Source organism: Ixodes scapularis, unplaced genomic scaffold (assembly GCF_016920785.2).
Source record: "Ixodes scapularis isolate PalLabHiFi unplaced genomic scaffold, ASM1692078v2 PGA_scaffold0__279_contigs__length_252992795, whole genome shotgun sequence".
Taxonomy (NCBI): Eukaryota; Metazoa; Arthropoda; class Arachnida; order Ixodida; family Ixodidae; genus Ixodes; species Ixodes scapularis.
Window position 1 is genome coordinate 43,126,864 of NW_024609835.1, and position 16,963 is coordinate 43,143,826.

Here is a 16,963-nt window from a genome sequence, read left to right on the forward strand (position 1 = left end):
CAGATCGTCTATAAAGATAAGAAAAAGCAACGGCCCCAGAACTGAGCCTTGTGGCACACCAGAAGTAACAGCACAAAGATCCGAGTAGTTGTCTTCAATGCTAACAAACTGCTTTCGATCGGAAAGAAATGACGCTATCCATCCTGACAAGGTTTCATTCTTTAGCATAGGTCTTACCTTGCACATTAACTTTCTGTGGTTCACCTTATCGAACGCCTTTTTAAAATCCAAAAAAATAACGTCGACCTGGCCTCTACTATCTAAAGTTTTCGAAAAGAAATGCATAATTTCCGTTAGTTGCGTAATAGTAGAAAGCCCCTTTCGGAATCCATGTTGACAGCTGTTTAGTAAGCCGTGCTCAGCCAGGAATGTATGAATATGCTTGGAGATGATGTGCTCAAGTATTTTACAGCATGTTGACGTTAAGGAAATGGGGCGATAATTTGCTGGGGAGCATGAATTACCCTCCTTAAATATCGGAATTACTTTACCTAACTTCCAGTCGTTTGGGACCGAAGAACTATCAAGTGATTTCTGAAAGATAAGCAATAAATATTTGGATGACCATTCGGCATACCTTTTTAAAAACGCATTTGGAATTTGGTCCGGTCCCCCTGCCTTCGAAGGGTCTATATCGAGAAGCAACGGAAAAAATTCCCTCCTGAGATAACAATACATCAGGAATTGCTGGTATACTGACGAATTCATCACACTCGGGTAGTGTGCCATCATCAAAAGAAAAAACAGTGGAAAAAAACCTTCCAAGAACATTGGCTATGTCTGTCTTTTCTGAAACAACCCGGTCATCTGTTACAAGTTTAGTCACGCCAGGTTTTCGAGGTGAAAGATGCTTCCAAACCCTTTTAGGCGAGTGCCGCAGGAAGCCTGTCATGGTTACGTTAAAATAATAATCCTTGGCTTTTCTTATCATTGCTTTAAGATTTTTGCTTAAAGGGGCACTCCACCGATTTTTTGAGCTACCTCAACTAACTATATTTTCTGACTCCCCGGCCCTTACTCTCTCCAGTATGCTATTTAGAATCGCGAAATTCATAATAGTTATTGCGAAATCGGCAAATGAAAATGATGCAAAAACCAACATTCAAATATACGCGCGCTTTTCAGGGCCGTGACGTCAGTGGCAGGCAGGCTTGCCAGTCGAGCAAGCAGCCAAAAAATAGAATATGCCAATCATTTGTTCCGTGCTGGAGCGCGGGTACTGCAGCGAGCTTCCCAAGCATTCATTTGACACCATGAAACTGCTTCGAATCAGTTTAAAACGAAATCTACAGCCCAAAGAGTGAACCCCTGCCTTCCACTGACGTCACATTTTCATTGTTGCCAGTAGAGACTTCGAGCTTGAAAAACACGGTGAGGACCAAAACTGTAAATTCAATAACTTCGCGAAAAAAACAATATTTTGACCTAATATTTGGGATACTATTTTCGCGATGTTTGTTGGTTAGTTTAGCAAAATTTCAAGCAAATCGGAGACAATGAAAAAATCGGTAGAGTAGCCCTTTAAGCACCGTAGCTTGTCACGCACTACATCTGCCTGAGATTTGCGCACTTGCGACCGACACCTTGAAACTTTACGTTTTTGATGTATTACGTCTCTAGTGATCCACGGGTTAGTAGTGCGGTTTCTTTTCACCTTTTCCGGGACATGTTGAGCAATGCAATGCGTAGCTATTCCTTTGAACTATTGCCAGAGTTGATTGACGTTTACTTTACGATCAAGACTGGACTGGTGAAATGCGTCATATGAACTATCTAACATATCTAAAATAGCTACGTCATCTGCATGACTGAAATCTTTATAGGTAGTAACCTCGTAGCGCGCTGAAGGGTTATCATTTAAATACATTGATAAAACAACCATAAGATGGTCAGATATTCCTGGCAAAACTCTACATTCGTAAGGATATAGCATCATACTATCACTTAAGAAAAACAAATCCAATATAGATTTGCTATTTCCTTGGATTCTGGTGAACTCTTTAATGACTTGCGTCAGACCATGTGAAAAAGACATGTCTATCAATGCAGAAGAGAGTAAAACATTGCGAGTTCCTGGTAGCGATGCATTCCAGTCGACCTCTCCAACATTGAAGTCGCCTGCAATTATTACCTTTTTCGAGTCAACGTGTAATTTAATAAGAAAATTATTTAAACTCTGGGCGAAGCCAAGACTCGTTCCCGGAGGACGGTAAACTGCGCCTATTATGAGCTCCGATTTTGATAATTTTAGTCTGCACCATACGCTTTCAATGTCAGGGGTGTCTTCTATTTTAACATAATCGATACAGTTCTTTATTATAATGGCTACCCCACCCCCTCTGCCCAAACAATCTTTCCTAATAATATCATATCCAGGGGGAACGATTTCGCAATCAGAAATGGAAGGAATCAACCATGTCTCAGTGATTATTACAACAAAAGGGTCATGCTCGACAAGGATGGTTTCCAAATCAACAGTTTTATTCACAATACTCCTTGCATTTAAATTAATTATTGAAAAGGCCTTTCCATCCTCAACCCGTCGTCGTCATTCTTCTCGGGGCTGAATGCTTCTCTGTACATCTTCTCTGAGGATTACTCTTTGCCGTTTTTGTTCATCCCAAACGTAAGTAGTTCCGTTTATTTTTAGTTTGTCAAACACCAGAAATACCTTATCACCCTTCGCCCTGTTTTCACGTGAACTTTCCCAGAGAATTTGCCGAATCGTTCGTACCTGTTTAGAGTAATCTTCGTTAATAAAAACTTTGGTTCCTTTTAAACGTTTTGCATTTCGGATGATTTCTTTCTTTTCATTGAAATTCCCAAGTTGCAGAATGATTGGTCGCGGCTTATCAGGGAAGATCCTTCCTATCCTGTGAATGCGCTCAACGGTTCTGACATCTAAATTTAGTTTCGCTTTGAATATTCCATCAACAATCTTATCTGTCAATAACTGCTCGGTCTCGTGCGTGTCCTCTTCTATTCCATAGATGACAAGATTATTTCGCCTAATTCTATTTTCAAGGTCATCTACTTTACTTTGCAGGTCTCTAATCGATGATTCTAAAGCCTCGACACGTTTTACCGACTGGTCTAGTTTAGTTGAAAAGTTCTTAACCTGAGTCATCGAGGTTTCAATAACCTGCAATCTTTTGTCAAGGCTACCATAGTCTTGTTTTATATCTCGGATGTCGTTTGCAATCTGTTTTTGTCCGACTAGAAGTTCATTCAGAAGTGCCTCGGTATGAGGCCCAGGGTTCAGCTCAACATCTCCACTGAGTTTTAATAATAACAGGGTGACGTTCCACCACTCGCATGAAATTACACACAAGGCCTGTGGGCTTGGCAACACGATTAAAGCGATACAATTGCTCTTAAGGCAAGTATGGGAACGACTTTTACGAACCTGTACAAAAAGCAGTAGTGGATTAGGCATCACTGCTGGCTCCATGCCGCCAAGCCCACTGAAGTCGGAGGGCTGGTGCTTCCGTCTTTTATGGTGCAGTACAGATGTCGCGTCAGTCGCCATGGGCGGTCCGTAGTTGATCATCGTAGGTGATCTTGCGCAGTCATTGCTGGTGACTTGCCGACTGTCTTGGCTTGCCCAAATTTGTTCATCGTCATCGATGATGCTGCACGGTGGTCGGGATCTTGGCAGTTCGCCTGTCCTGTGATAGTCAGGCGTTGCGATGTTAACTGTCCTATGGAGCGGAGCCGGCGGTGTCTATAACCGCAAAAAAACGCAAAAGAAATGCCCATTCTCCTATTGGCTGAGCAAAGCGGCTCCTAGATAGCTATTGGCGGTTGCTTCACGAGAGTGCGCGCTCGGCAACCTCGGCAGTAGCGAAACATGGTTGTCCCAGCCTGTACACTGCAGACAAACTTAGGAAGCGGAAGAACGACATTCATGCTTTAGCACTCACAACTCATAAGAAGTGCTTCAGTATCCTCAGAATTTTCATTTCGACATTGATTTTTATTTTTTGTCTGATATTCGCGACTCCAGCAAAACGGACGCCGCCAAACGGGAAAACCGGGAACCAGCCGGTCCAGGTCGCTCCGCGCCCCTCCGCGTCTCTGGTGGCTTTCGCGGAGACGTGTTGTCGGCGCGGTGGCGAACAATGTAATTTGACGAAGGTCCGAATATTTCTTAAGTTTGCCTGAGTGATCATTAGTGTGGTGAAGCCTCAGTAGATTGTTTTCTTCTATTACGTGTTTGAAAGCCCGTTTACTCCACAGCACACGGTCGCGTGCTTTCGATTTCTTGGATGGGGAGGAATCACGGAAAAACTTTTTGATTTCTTGTCTGTCTCGAATCACATTCAATGTGACGACTGCTTGGTAACTGATACTGGAGGGAACATCAATGTTGCCGCCAAGTGAATGGAAAGGTTCGATAGCTGCTTTTCTTGAGTTTGGTTGTGTTCGGTTAGCTGCAAGTTTAAGCCACCCACGCCGGTCGGTGCGTTGGCTATTCATCTTGGCTGCTTTTCGCCAAAAAGCCTCTGGACCACACTGAAGGAGTTGGGCTGATTTCGCAATTACTTGACTCAGGAAAACTTGCTCGCTGCAAATGATGAATGAGGGAAATTATCTGTTTTCAAAAGGTGGGAGACAAGTCCCGCAACGTTAGATGCTGTCACGGCATTTTGACCTATCGCGCCTCCAATATTTATATTACGCGGACGTCGAAGCCAGCAGCAATATACGTCTACATTGGTCAGGTTGACCGGCCACAAAAAAAAAAAAATACCAATTTTCTCCGTTCAGGATTTGAAGCAAAGTTCTGCGTGGATCTTCAAAGAAGACTCTCTTCAGTTTGTCTCCGTGCTGCCGACTATAGAACCATTTGGCTAAGTTTAAGTAGTATGTCTCAGTTGTCAAATATACTTTTATTCAGCAGCTCACCTAATAGCTAGTCAACTAAGCTCACATTTCAACCCGAAAGATATACTAATATCGTTTTAGTGGGACATAGTACGAAATATAATACATAACCCGCTCGTCAAAATGACTTCTCGATTGCTACAAAAACCTGAATTGAAATACGAGTATCAGCTGCTTAGTGGGGCGCCGGCGGGTTAACATGGTCCTTGGCTCAAGAAGCGGTTGCTTAATTTTCGTAATGTTCCTGCAGCCTGTGTTGTTGGCCGAGCAGACGACTGGAGCTGTTTCGTAAACGCGGATACGCACAAAAGCTTGATTTCGCGGACAGATAAGTCGCATGGTCGAGGCATGCGAGTTAGCTGAAAAGTTACTCTCTGTGGAACAATTCTATAGTCATCGCCGCTTTCCTTAGATGATCAAAACTGATTAGTATATTACCGTCTCTCCGGAGCCCATAATTTCGGTTTTGAACGAAATCTCCGAAACGAAAGTTTGACACGAAAAGAACCAAAAAAACACCGGCAAAACAAAACTATGCTTTGCAAGTTTATCTGCACCGGCTACACTTAACCGTCTCAGTTCAAATACCTATAAAATTGGGCCTTAAACAAAAGATAATCTGTTAAATTGAACGCGCCACCTGTTCAGGCGGCCCGGCCGAGCCGCCGCGACCTGGACTCAGCCGCCATGTTTGTTTGGTGGTGGCGCCCCCTATAGGTCGCTGGAGTCGCGAATAGAACTTTTTCAGTGATATCCAGTGACAAATAAGATGTTTGGTGCCAGTCAAACTCGTTTTTTTTTAAATGTCGCTGTTGAACTTGGAGCAGTGTTTTGGGATTGACTGTGGCAGATGCCTCTCTTGGGGTCCTTCACTGCCTTTCAGGGCTTCAGTGTTTGTGTGTTGCCCGTCCCTCTCTTGACGAAGGCTCCTTTTGTGACAGGTGAATGTGGATGCAGAGGACCTGATTCCTCAGCTGCCCAAACCCAAGGACCTGCAGCCTTTCCCGAGCATTCAGTCTATTGTAAGTACGATCACAGCCTTCAGGGATTTAAACTATATATAGTGCATTGAACAACTACTAAAGCAGTCCAGAAAGCACTGCATCAGTAGGTGCTCTTCAGTTTATGATGTGTACTGTATGGCCATTGGTGTTAAGTTTATTGATGTTTGATGCTTGTTAATGGCACTGATTATTGTTTGAGTTTATTGTCTTATACCTATTGTGTTTAGAACTATTTTTTTTTTTTTTTTTATGTCAAGCTTCATATAGTTTTAGAGTGCTAAAGAGGTTCTGATTTCATCTTGTTATGGCGATAACTTAATGTACACACTTTGAATGTCCTAGAGAATCTAAAACGTTTGGTCTGCATCTTTACTAAACATTTGATCAAATGTTGCAACGTTTCCCTTTATCTGAGAATTCTTAGATAAAGGGGTGTGTTGCAGTGGTTGATTACATTTTTAATTGAGAAATAGGTAATGCACAATTGTAATATTGTTTCTTAGGAAGCTTACAGTGCGTAGATGAAGTTAACGTCAAAAATAGACAAACTCAACTTTTTAGTGCCCCTTTCAGCCTTAAACTTGTCAGTAATATCACTCAGATTAATAAATAAGTTGATATGATTGCACAGACATTTTTGTATACTTGCACATTAGAGGTCGACAGACCTGCATATGACTAGCAAGCCAAAAACATGCTTTTTGTTTTAATTTTCTTCCGAGTTCTGCCAAAGTGTCAAGCATTGTTTCTTTATTATCTCCTCGGTGCCAGGTCTACGAGGGTCATACGGACTGTGTCCTCTGCCTGTCTTTGGAGCCTGCGGGACAGTTCTTTGCATCAGGTATGCTCTCTTCCCCTGATCTGATTAGGACGACGACAGTCAGCTGGGTTGTTTGCTTAGCTCCACGGGAGAAACCTAGAAATTGTTTCCCCTTTTACCACGTTTAGAAACAGTTCTGTCATTTCAAATTTTGAGAATGCTTGCTAGGGTGCAGACAGTCTTTTAGGGCTGTGCAAAAGCTGGCGAGATAAACGCTATTGCCCATAAGTAAAATCTCGTAAGTGGAACCCTCGTAAGTAGAGCTTGAAAAAATGTCTGCTTGGTTCCTCATATCCTCAAAGTTGTTGGTCTTCTGATAAGTGGAAATTCCAGTAAGTGGACCACCTTCACCTGTTCCTTTAAAATTCCACTTAGAAGGGTTCTATAGTACATCGTATGTGCTGGAACAAACCATGCTCTGTCTATTCTCCTATCACGGGTGTGCAGGGATCCCTCGGATGCATTGCGCAAAACATTTATCAACCGACTGGCTACTTATTTGTTGTATTGGCAGTCTCTTCTTAAGGCTTTTTGAACTGTGCTAGGTATATTCTGGTAAGTTCCTAAAGCACCAGATTTACTAAAGGAAAAAAAAAGAACGGAAGACAATGAGGAATGATGTTTCGGCACGAAACCATTGGAGACAGGCACGTCCCTGCGAGCGACCTTGAGCGGAAACTTCCACGTGTGCAGGGTCCGAGGACGGCACCGTTCGCATCTGGGAGCTCTTGACGGGCAGGTGCCTCAAGAAGTTCCAGTTCGAGGCGCCCGTGAAGAGCGTGGCCTGGTGTCCCAGTCAGAGTGTCTGCCTTCTTGCCGCTGCCGTGTGAGCTGCGCATCCTTTTTTCTTTTGGCGTCCGGCGTCCCTGTCGTGCAGCTCCTGAAGGCTGGTTCACAGATTTGCGTTTGAGTGGGTACAAGTGCACATCCCCTAGTAACCGCAGAATATACTTCGCATGCTGCCACTATCTTATCAGCTAGTCCTGGAATGCTTCCCATCTGTATATGCATTTTTATGATTTTATGCACCATTTTTTCGCCATAGGCTGGAAAGAGTTCCGATAATGTTATAACTACATTTCTTATTCAACTTTGAGTCAGGGGGTAATATGTTAATTTTGCCAAGCTCACATGCTCCTGTCCCAGTAGGTGCTTTTTCGTTGAAATGATGTCCCAGTGTCCTCATTCGGTCATCGCGTGGGGCGAGTCTACAGCTGCAAATGCAACATAGATCTATAGTCGAACCTCGTTATAACGAACTAGCATAACGAGCAAAAATTTGTTTGCGATATGCGATATTCGTTATAAAAGGACACACAAAAATTTATGCAACCGTTCCTGCAATCGAGCTTGTGCAAGAACGTGCACAACACTAAGATATAAAAACGAGCTAGCATGGACCACGAGATTTTTACTTGTTACTAAGCAGCATTAAAAAATGGATCGGAATATAAGGATATCAATTTGCAACCTGAGAAACGACGTTAGCTGGATTCATTATTTCATTTATTTGAAGAAAGATGTGATTTTGGGCCGGTGCCTCTTCACCTGGAGCCACCACGCTGGAGTTATCCGCTGCTTGCACTAAAATCATCATGCCCTAACAGATACGCCAGACTGATCGCTTTCGTTTGAAGAAGCTGACCAGACACTGGCAGACTTCACGCCCTTCCATTTTTAAACCATGAGAACAGAGCCTCCTCCACGCCGGGTCGAGGCAAGGCCTAAGACTCTTTCGGTCAATCTTGACGGTGTCGTTTGCATAGCGGTCTTCAATGTTCTTCCTTGCACTCAGGATGGTAGATATCGTGCTTGGTGCAAGCTCGAAGTCCGCAGTGATGTCTCTTTTCTTCCGACCGTTGTCCACCACCCTCAAAATCTTCACTTTTGAGGGCAGTGGACATTGAAATTACTTTTTGTATTTTTTCAATGTTTTAATAACTTTCGTGGTATTTTGTGACGCAAGAAAAGTAGGAATTGCTTCGCTATAACCGATAGCGCATCAGATCTCGGGGTTTCAGTTTCGTTATATACCGTACTTACTCAATTCTAAGCACCCCTTTTTTTTCACACCCGCGATGTTCAAAGAGGGGGGGGGGGGGGGGGGTGCTTAGATTCGGAACATGCCCCGAAAATATGAAATTTGCACAAGAAATATTAATTTATTATAATCAAAATGAAAGAATAAATGTTCTAAAGGAAATAAATAAAGATTGGAGAGTAGCCCGCTTGCTATCAGTGTGCACCACGGTCGACTAGTCGCTCCCGCAACTAGTCTCCTGAGGATGATGTAGGGAGCAAGTTCCCGACCATCGGCTGTGATGCAGAGCATTACGGTCACCCTTTGCTTCTCATAGCCAGTAGTACGCACTTTTACTTCTCGGGCGCCTACTTCGTTCACGGTGCACGTCCTTGGCATGTCGATGTACATAGGAGTCTCATCGGCATTGCCAATTTGCCCGAGTCCGTGGCGAGATTCGCGACACAGCTTCATCACATAACGTTGGAAGTTGACAATCTTGTTCTAGAAGTCCACCGGTAGCTTCTGGGAGATAGTGGTGTGGCGTCTCAAAGAGAAACCGTTCCTCTTCATCATCCGCTCCACCCAGCCTCGGCTTGCGCGGAACGCCGCACTCCAAACTGTTCAGCAGCGCCGTGATTTCCGTTATCTTCCGCGTAAGAAATAACCATTCTCTTGAACTTCATCGTGTATGAAGTTCTCTTCGCACTCATGATGGACGACTTCCGCAAACCACGTGCGTGCACACAGTGAACGGAATACGATTGCGAGTAGGGATGTCGCGAACCACCCTAGGTTCGATTTCGAAAGGTTTCGATATTTGCGAAGCGAACTAAGGTTCGATTTCGAAAAATTTCGATATTTTCGTACCGACCGAGGTTCGATTTCGAAAAATTCGCAACTTTTGACCACAGCGGAGTTTCGAATTCGAAAATTTCGAAGCTTTCACGGTTTCTAAAATTTCGAATTCGAATATTTCGAATATTTTTTTACTTCAGGTTCGATAAATTCGAAGATCTCAAAATTCTTTGTAAAAAAAATTCGAAAACTTCGAACGCTTCGAATTTTTATAGGCATGAAGTTCGAACAATTCGAAGATTTCGATTTTCTTTTTGCATGAAGTTCGAAAAGTTCGAAGGTTTCGATTCTCTTTTAACGCTAAATTAAAAAAAAAAAAAAAAAAAAAAAAAAAAAAAAAAATTTCGAAGATTTTGAATTTCTTTCTAATCCAAGTTTTCAAAGTTCGAAGTCCGATTTTCAAGTTTTTCCACAGTTTCAGTTTCAAATAACGTTTTCACGACTCACTGGTTTTCACGAAATCAAGTTTAGAAAAGTTAGGGCAATTAAATGAGACGACGAGTGTCCCGGACGTGCTAGAATATTTGCCAGTGCAGAATTGTGACCGCCAGCCCAGGGGGGGGGGGGGGGGGGGGGGGGGGGGTTTAACCTGCATCACGCAGTAGTGATTGCACGAACACACTGTTTTACGAGACTCATCCAGTTCGAAACGGCCAGGGGCGAGCAGAAGGTTGAGGCTCAGAAAAACCTTGAAGCGACCTGGCAAACTACCTCGCCACCCCTTGCACGCTGGTAGTAATCCGATCCGGTGAAGTTTGTAATTGTCCTGGAGGTTTATTTTCTGGGACGGAGGAATCGCCTCGCAAAAAGCACAAAAGCTGACACAACTCGAGGTCGAGGAGCGTTCTACCATACAAGTGGCGTCGGAAGAGGAAAAACGGAGGGAAAGAGGGTAGCGGGGGGGGGGGGGGGGGCTTCAGCCTCCTTCTCCCCCTTGCAGGTATTTCGAACTGTTAAAGAAAACAATACGGGGAAAGAGGGCGTGGTCGAGCTTATTTTAATCTGAAATTATTTATGCATATGTATAGCTACTGTCGCTCTTCACTGCATAAAAGGTTGCGTAGATGGTCATTGTTAGAAACTCGTTGTCAGAAGGCACTGCTCGTCACATGCTTAGTGGTTCGGAAGTTCAAAGCTGTCTTTTCGACCTAAACACCTGTGCCGATAGTAAAAAAAAAAAAAAAAAAAAAAAAGAATAAATGCGGGAATAAAAAGCAGGAGAAAAAAAAACTATCAAGAATTCGTCGGAAGTGTTCTATTCTTGCATATTCAGAGGTTCAGAACTTCGAAACAAGTTTCTTTTACCAAAATGTGTACAGGCTAAAAGAAACACGTCCCAGGAACGTGAAGCGAAAAAAAAAAAAAAAGTTTTCTTTTAATGACGTGCTGAACTTGAACACTGTTAGAAATCTTCTCCCATGAGTTAATTTATTCCTTAACGTGAAAAAACAATAAATATATTATTTCGTATTCTGCAGATGGCAATGATACGTACTGTCTGTGGTGTTAATTTAAATGCGATACCTCAAACAACTTAGACGAAAATAAATATCAAGTTTAGGTTATAATTGCATGCAGATACATGTTTGGACATTTCTTCGAAACTCACGTTGAATAACAATAATCACATCTTAAGACGGCACTTACCTAGGCTATACATAGATCATTCTTAAAAAAAGTATAACATATCTACCGTAAATAGCTCCGGCTGCAGCGTGCTTCAAATCTGGCACAAACGATAATCGTCAAAAACCCGTCGTCCTTCCTCGCCCCTTCGGGGATTTATTTCTTTAAACCTAAGCATGCCAGAACATTGAAATAAACGACATTGTCTTTCGTAAGGAACGCAGCACCGCGTGTAAAAGTTCGAGAAAAAAAAATTACGAATGTACCCCACTACTTGAAATCAAATGAAACCGTCCGCCGGTCTTTCGAAGTTCGACGAACGTCGAACTTTTACCCTAAAAGTTCGAAGTTCGTCGAACTTCTGACTTTTCAGAATCCGAAAGTTCGAAACTTTTCGAATTCTCTTGATAAATAAGTTCGAAAGTTCGAAATTCATCGAATTTTTTGGTCTGTCAAGTTCGAAAGTTCTACAAGCATCGAACCTTGCAGCACAATAAGTTCGAAAGTTCGAAAAAGATCGAATTTTTTTGCGTAATAAGGTCGACGGTTCGAAAAGCGTCGAACTTCTTAGCTTAACAAGTTCGAAAATTCGACCTCCGTCGAATTTTACGATATCAACAATTCGAAAAATCGAAATCTTTCGAACCTTTCGAACCGCTTGATTCGATCATCGAAACTTCGATTCGAAAAAAGTTCGCGGCATCCCTAATTGCGAGCGAGGCCAACGCAGACGAATAGGCTTAACAGACAAAACAACCGACTGCAACAAGTACAAGGAGACCAAACAGACAAAACATCTTCGATAGAGGGTACGGCAACGCACCCTCTTTTCACAACTTGCACTGATGCGAAAGTGGAAAATGGCGGTACGTGCTGCCATCTATTAACTGACGTTGAAACCAAGTGCCAGCGACCGTTCGCGACTCCGGCGCTCAGCAATACCGACGTCCCCGATCTCAAATTTCTTGTTGGGAGGGGGGTGCTTCCATTCGCTTACAAACTTTTTTTCAGGTGTTTGTTTCAAAGTGGGGGGGGGGGGGGGGGGGGGGGGGGGTGTTTAGAATCGCGAAAATATGGTAACTAGAACTCCCATCCAAATAAAGCATGACCAACCAAACTTTGTAATTAGTTTGCTATATCCAATAATGTGCCATATCAGTGTTTGTTATAAAGAGGTTCAACTGTATACTGTACCCAGGGTTCTCCCCAGAAATTTTTGAGATGTGGACTTGTGATAATTTCTGTGGAGTTGAGAGGAGGGGGAAGGGGACGATTGCTACAACTTTTGGTGTAAATGATCATTGCTCTATGGTTACCATGCTTTATGGTGTTGCAGGGACAAGACTGTGTACATTCTGAATCCCGGTGTTGGGGACAAACTGCTGTTGAGCACCACGGACACCGTGTTGTCTGCTCTCCCCGAAGAGTCCTCAGGTGGGTTCTCATATTAAAACGCCACCATTTTTATTGAGAAGGCTATTTGCCTTATTCTGCTGGCGTGACCTATCAATAGCCTTCTGCTGCGGTGCACAAATGAAGTGTATAATCTGGCACTGACGTCGATGCGAGCCGATAAACGACAACTCAAAGCCGTTGCTACAGTCACGAAACTCGCGAAGAAGTGCTACGGCCAAGTCCAGAAACTTCGTCTAGAATTCAGAGAATGCCGTGAAACGTAATTTTTGAGCTCTTTAATTGTAGCAAATTTTGCTACAATAAAACTTGCTTAAACTTGCAAACTTGCAAGTTTTAAGCAAGATTTGGTTAGGTTTGGAACAGTGGCTCTAAAGTGGAAAGTTATTTTCACGAAGCAATTCAAATGTCACCGATGGAATAGGAAGGGGAGTGGAATCCCTTCAATTACACGCCTCCAGCGTGAACTCCCTGCCTTCGATAACACTCCGGCATCTCACGAGCTACGAGCGTGCACGCGCAGCCAAAGTGTGGAGGAAGGCAACGAGCACGTGCGGGAGGTTGGGAATTAGAAAGGGATGGCCTGCGCCAGTGCACTTGTGTAATGTGTGCGACAGGGTTGATCAGACTGCACGTAAGGGGACCTTTACTCCACAACTGTGCAGCGAAAGCGACATATGTACACCCCTGCTTTGTCTCCACAAGGCTAGTCTTGAAGTAAATAGCCGTGACCACAATAGCGTGATCTTTCGTCTTTTGATCCAACCTCTCTATGCAGGATGGTAGTTCGAGAAACGGAATTTTCGCCTCCGTCGGTTTGGAAAGCAGCACGAACAATTCATGTTCGATGCACCCACTGGAAGTGGAGTCACCACCTTTGCAGTTGCAAGGAGCAGCCGAGGTCTCGCTTCGCATAACCTGCTTTTACCGAGTAGAAAGGTCAAGCACTAATAGGCGATGCTTCCAGAAGTGTTACTGGGGTTAGCAATACCTCACTGCACGAAACATTTCTGCTCTGATCCTGAATTTCAACTGTGAATTTGCAAGCTTTAAAGACTGCTTGGTATGTTGCAATACTATAGGCACAATAATTATTGTACCGCAGTCTTTCACTATTGCTGGAGTCTTATGGCAGAGCCATACATCAGCCATTTTTGGATGTGGCTCCACAATATCTCACTAATTTCAATTTCGATGTAAATCAAAATCTAAGTGCAATCCACTTAGAAAGCTCGAAAATTCAATCTTAGTCTAGAAACTGATCATTATGCGTGGTATTGTTATAAGTGGATTGCACTGTATGGCTACATTTAGGAGGCAATGACCAGCCTTGTAGCTTCTACAAGTCACAATTTTTTTAAGCTGATTTTGGGCCTTCTGATTTCCGTCCTCCTTAGAAGTTGGAAATGCCTTAGAGGTGCAGCAACAGCCGAGGGGACGATGAGCTTTTCATAAAAGAGGATGTTTGGGCCACCACTTGCAGGCCAGGCGGCGGTAGTGGAGTGGGAGCAGACGTCGGCCTCCTCTCCAGAGTTCCTCTCCCGGGGGGAGCGTCTGCGGGTCGTTCACTGCCACGGTGTGGTGCAGGTGACGTGGCACTCGAGGGGAGACTACTTTGCCACTGTCACGGCCGAGGGACAGGCCACCGTGCTCGTCCATCAGTTGTCCACGCGGCGTTCGCAGGTGAGTCACCACTGGGTAGGGTGTTGCGAGGGTTTGCACCCCGTCGTGTCTGCCAACGCTAGCCAAGTCAGTTGTATGCATTGTAACAGAATGGTAATTGGGTTTCTTGCGTTTTTTTATAACTAATATAACGCAAATGAGAAAGGAACCTGGAAGTTCAGAGTTGAGCATCGAGGTTTTAAATGCCACCATGATTCAAGGAATAGGTCGCATGCTGATCCTCGTGCCATCTCTACATACAGTGGTCTCTATACTCGTTTTCACCTAGAGAAAAAATAAAATTTTGCGCATTGTTTGTATGCCGCGCGAAGCGGTTCGTACAAAATTTGGTCATCGGAGGAAGAAGCGACGCATGTGGCATTTGAAATGTATACGTCTCGATAAGGTAACATAGATCTGATCTAAAATGTGCCTTCATATATCTGAACCCTCCACGTAAAGGGAGAAATTAGTAATGCTCTGCGAGGAGCTGGGCTTTTCTTTTACCGCAGTTCTAGAGGTAAAAATGAGTATAGGTGGAACAAACTTGCATTAGTCAAACAAGATATTTGTTTTATTTTTCCCTATGTTCTAAAAGATCTTGTTTTCCGATGGGTGGGACAATTTCAGCTGGCCTTTTGATGCCCTCTAAGTACCTTAGCTTCAGATGGGCACTTAAATATATATTACTGTATAGTCGATGACAAGATGAGAAGAGCAGAAAGGAGTTTCAGTTGTCCCGCCTCCAGCGCAAGCTTTCTACCTTCGACGACGGCGTCTCCGGACCCTCGAGCGTGCATGCGCAGTCTAAGCACGGGGAAAGGCAACGAGCGCGTTTAGGAGGCCAGGCATTTGAAATAAATTTCCTGCCATTCTCACTTTGTTGGCGATTAAAACATAGTCATCTTTGGTTTGATCCGTTGAACCCTCGTAACGGTGCCCGAACGAAACGTGACCCGTCCCCGGTCAGGCTCCCCTGAGCAAGGCGAAGGGCGGGGTGTCCCGGGTGCTGTTCCACCCGCTGCGCCCCTTCCTGCTGGTGGCGTGCCAGCGCACGGTGCGGGTCTACCACCTGCTCAAGCAGGAGCTGGCCAAGAGGCTCACATCCAATTGCAAATGGATCTCGTGCATGGCCGTCCACCCCAAGGGTGAGCTGTCTCTCTCCTTCCTTCCCCTACGACAGAATTAAGGCGTGGGAGTGAGCACACCTCCTTTCACTTTGTCTCGTCTGATTCTCCAACTGCTGTAAATCTTGGATAATGTAAAGGGAAGATGGGACGAGAGTAGCGCTGTCCAGTTTCTTCCAGTCGTTGCGAATTGTCTGTTAGCGGTTGCCGGGTGCTGACGTTTTTTTAATTAGTAAAGCATTCCATTAGATTGTGAAGAAAATGAAATAATGTTTATCTAACTCGGTTAACTTTGATTACATGAGTAGGCTTTTGTGTCAGTTACATTACGTAATGCGCATCCGGTTGTTTTGTCAAGGAGACAATCTCTTGTTCCCAGGCGGGTGCTCTGGGCAAAGTTCAGTTCGGTTTTCCGAATAGCGAACACACCCTTTCCTACGGACTCCACTGTGAAAGGTGGTTGAAGTCAAACTTGATCCTCGTGGGCTTCGAGTCACGCATTGTAAATATACTCGGTGACCTAAGGAGCGACCAGGCTTTTTAAATAGACCGTGAAATTCGGTTTCTTAACCTATCGCTCTACGATTTTGTGCAGCATTGCCCACAGATGGTGCATATTTTTTGTAAAATTTGCAAAGAGCAAACTTACCTGAGAAAAAAGTAAAGAAAGAAAAAGGCTTAGCTCCTATGAGAAACCGAATTTTGCGGTCGATTCAAAGAGCCTGGCCGCTCCTTGGGTCACTCAGTACATTGCACATCCTGTGTGGAATCATAGAGTAGGCTGAGGCTAGACAAAACAAGCTGGGCTAGCCAACTTGTCTGGCATCAGAGGTGTCCCACTCAAAATGCAGTAGGTTAGTACCACGGTCGTTAGGTTTCTGGGGTAATATTACCTTGAAATAATTGAAATTCCATGTCAAGGGTGCTACATCTCCTTTTAAAAAATTATAAAATTTCAAAAATATTTTTTTTTAATTTCAGTTTTTTTTTTCTTTTACTTTTTTCATCTTCACATGGATCAGTGCCACTTCTGGTGACAAAATATACTAAGGAAGACACTTTTAAAGTTTTCAGAACAGTAAGTAGTTTATTTAAAGACTGGTAGTACTAGTACATGGTGTAGAAAAACAACTAATCATTGGTATTATAGTATCAGCAGTCACAAGTGACAGCTTAATGGCTCTTGTATTGGCTTAGCACAGGGGTGGCCAGGCTGACCCGTCAATACCACAAAACTTCTAAGAGCCGTGGGGGGGTGGGGGGGGGCATACTTTTGTTTAGGCTTTGAGCAAAAGTGCCCCCCACCGCCCAAGAAACTTATGCAGTGAGCCCTAAAAGAGAAACAGTTTAGTGAAGAGCCGCAGTAAAAAGGGGGCGTGGCAGGTTTGTTTATTTCATTCATCTCGGCTGCGGGCACAGTGATTTATACTAATGCAGTGCTTGCTCATTGTGTGTCTGTGTTGGGCTTCCCCATTCGTAAAACAAGCACCTTGAAGTTCGGCTCGAACGATGTGCTGTGCTCCGGAGAAGCTCTGTCAGGTGGTCA

General features: G+C 43.9%; 1 protein-coding gene across 1 annotated transcript in view; it reads left to right on the plus strand.

Annotated features, from left to right (window-relative positions):
• The window catches only part of LOC8032971 (ribosome biogenesis protein bop1-B), a 35,642-nt gene that overhangs the window by 10,593 nt on the left and 8,086 nt on the right, over nucleotides 1-16,963 (plus strand). Inside the window, exons 10-15 of the mRNA XM_029966902.4 lie at nucleotides 5,829-5,909; nucleotides 6,663-6,732; nucleotides 7,405-7,537; nucleotides 12,552-12,649; nucleotides 14,112-14,311; nucleotides 15,261-15,438. Coding sequence (XP_029822762.2) covers nucleotides 5,829-5,909; nucleotides 6,663-6,732; nucleotides 7,405-7,537; nucleotides 12,552-12,649; nucleotides 14,112-14,311; nucleotides 15,261-15,438 — 760 coding nt within the window. The remainder of the gene's footprint in view (nucleotides 1-5,828; nucleotides 5,910-6,662; nucleotides 6,733-7,404; nucleotides 7,538-12,551; nucleotides 12,650-14,111; nucleotides 14,312-15,260; nucleotides 15,439-16,963) is intronic.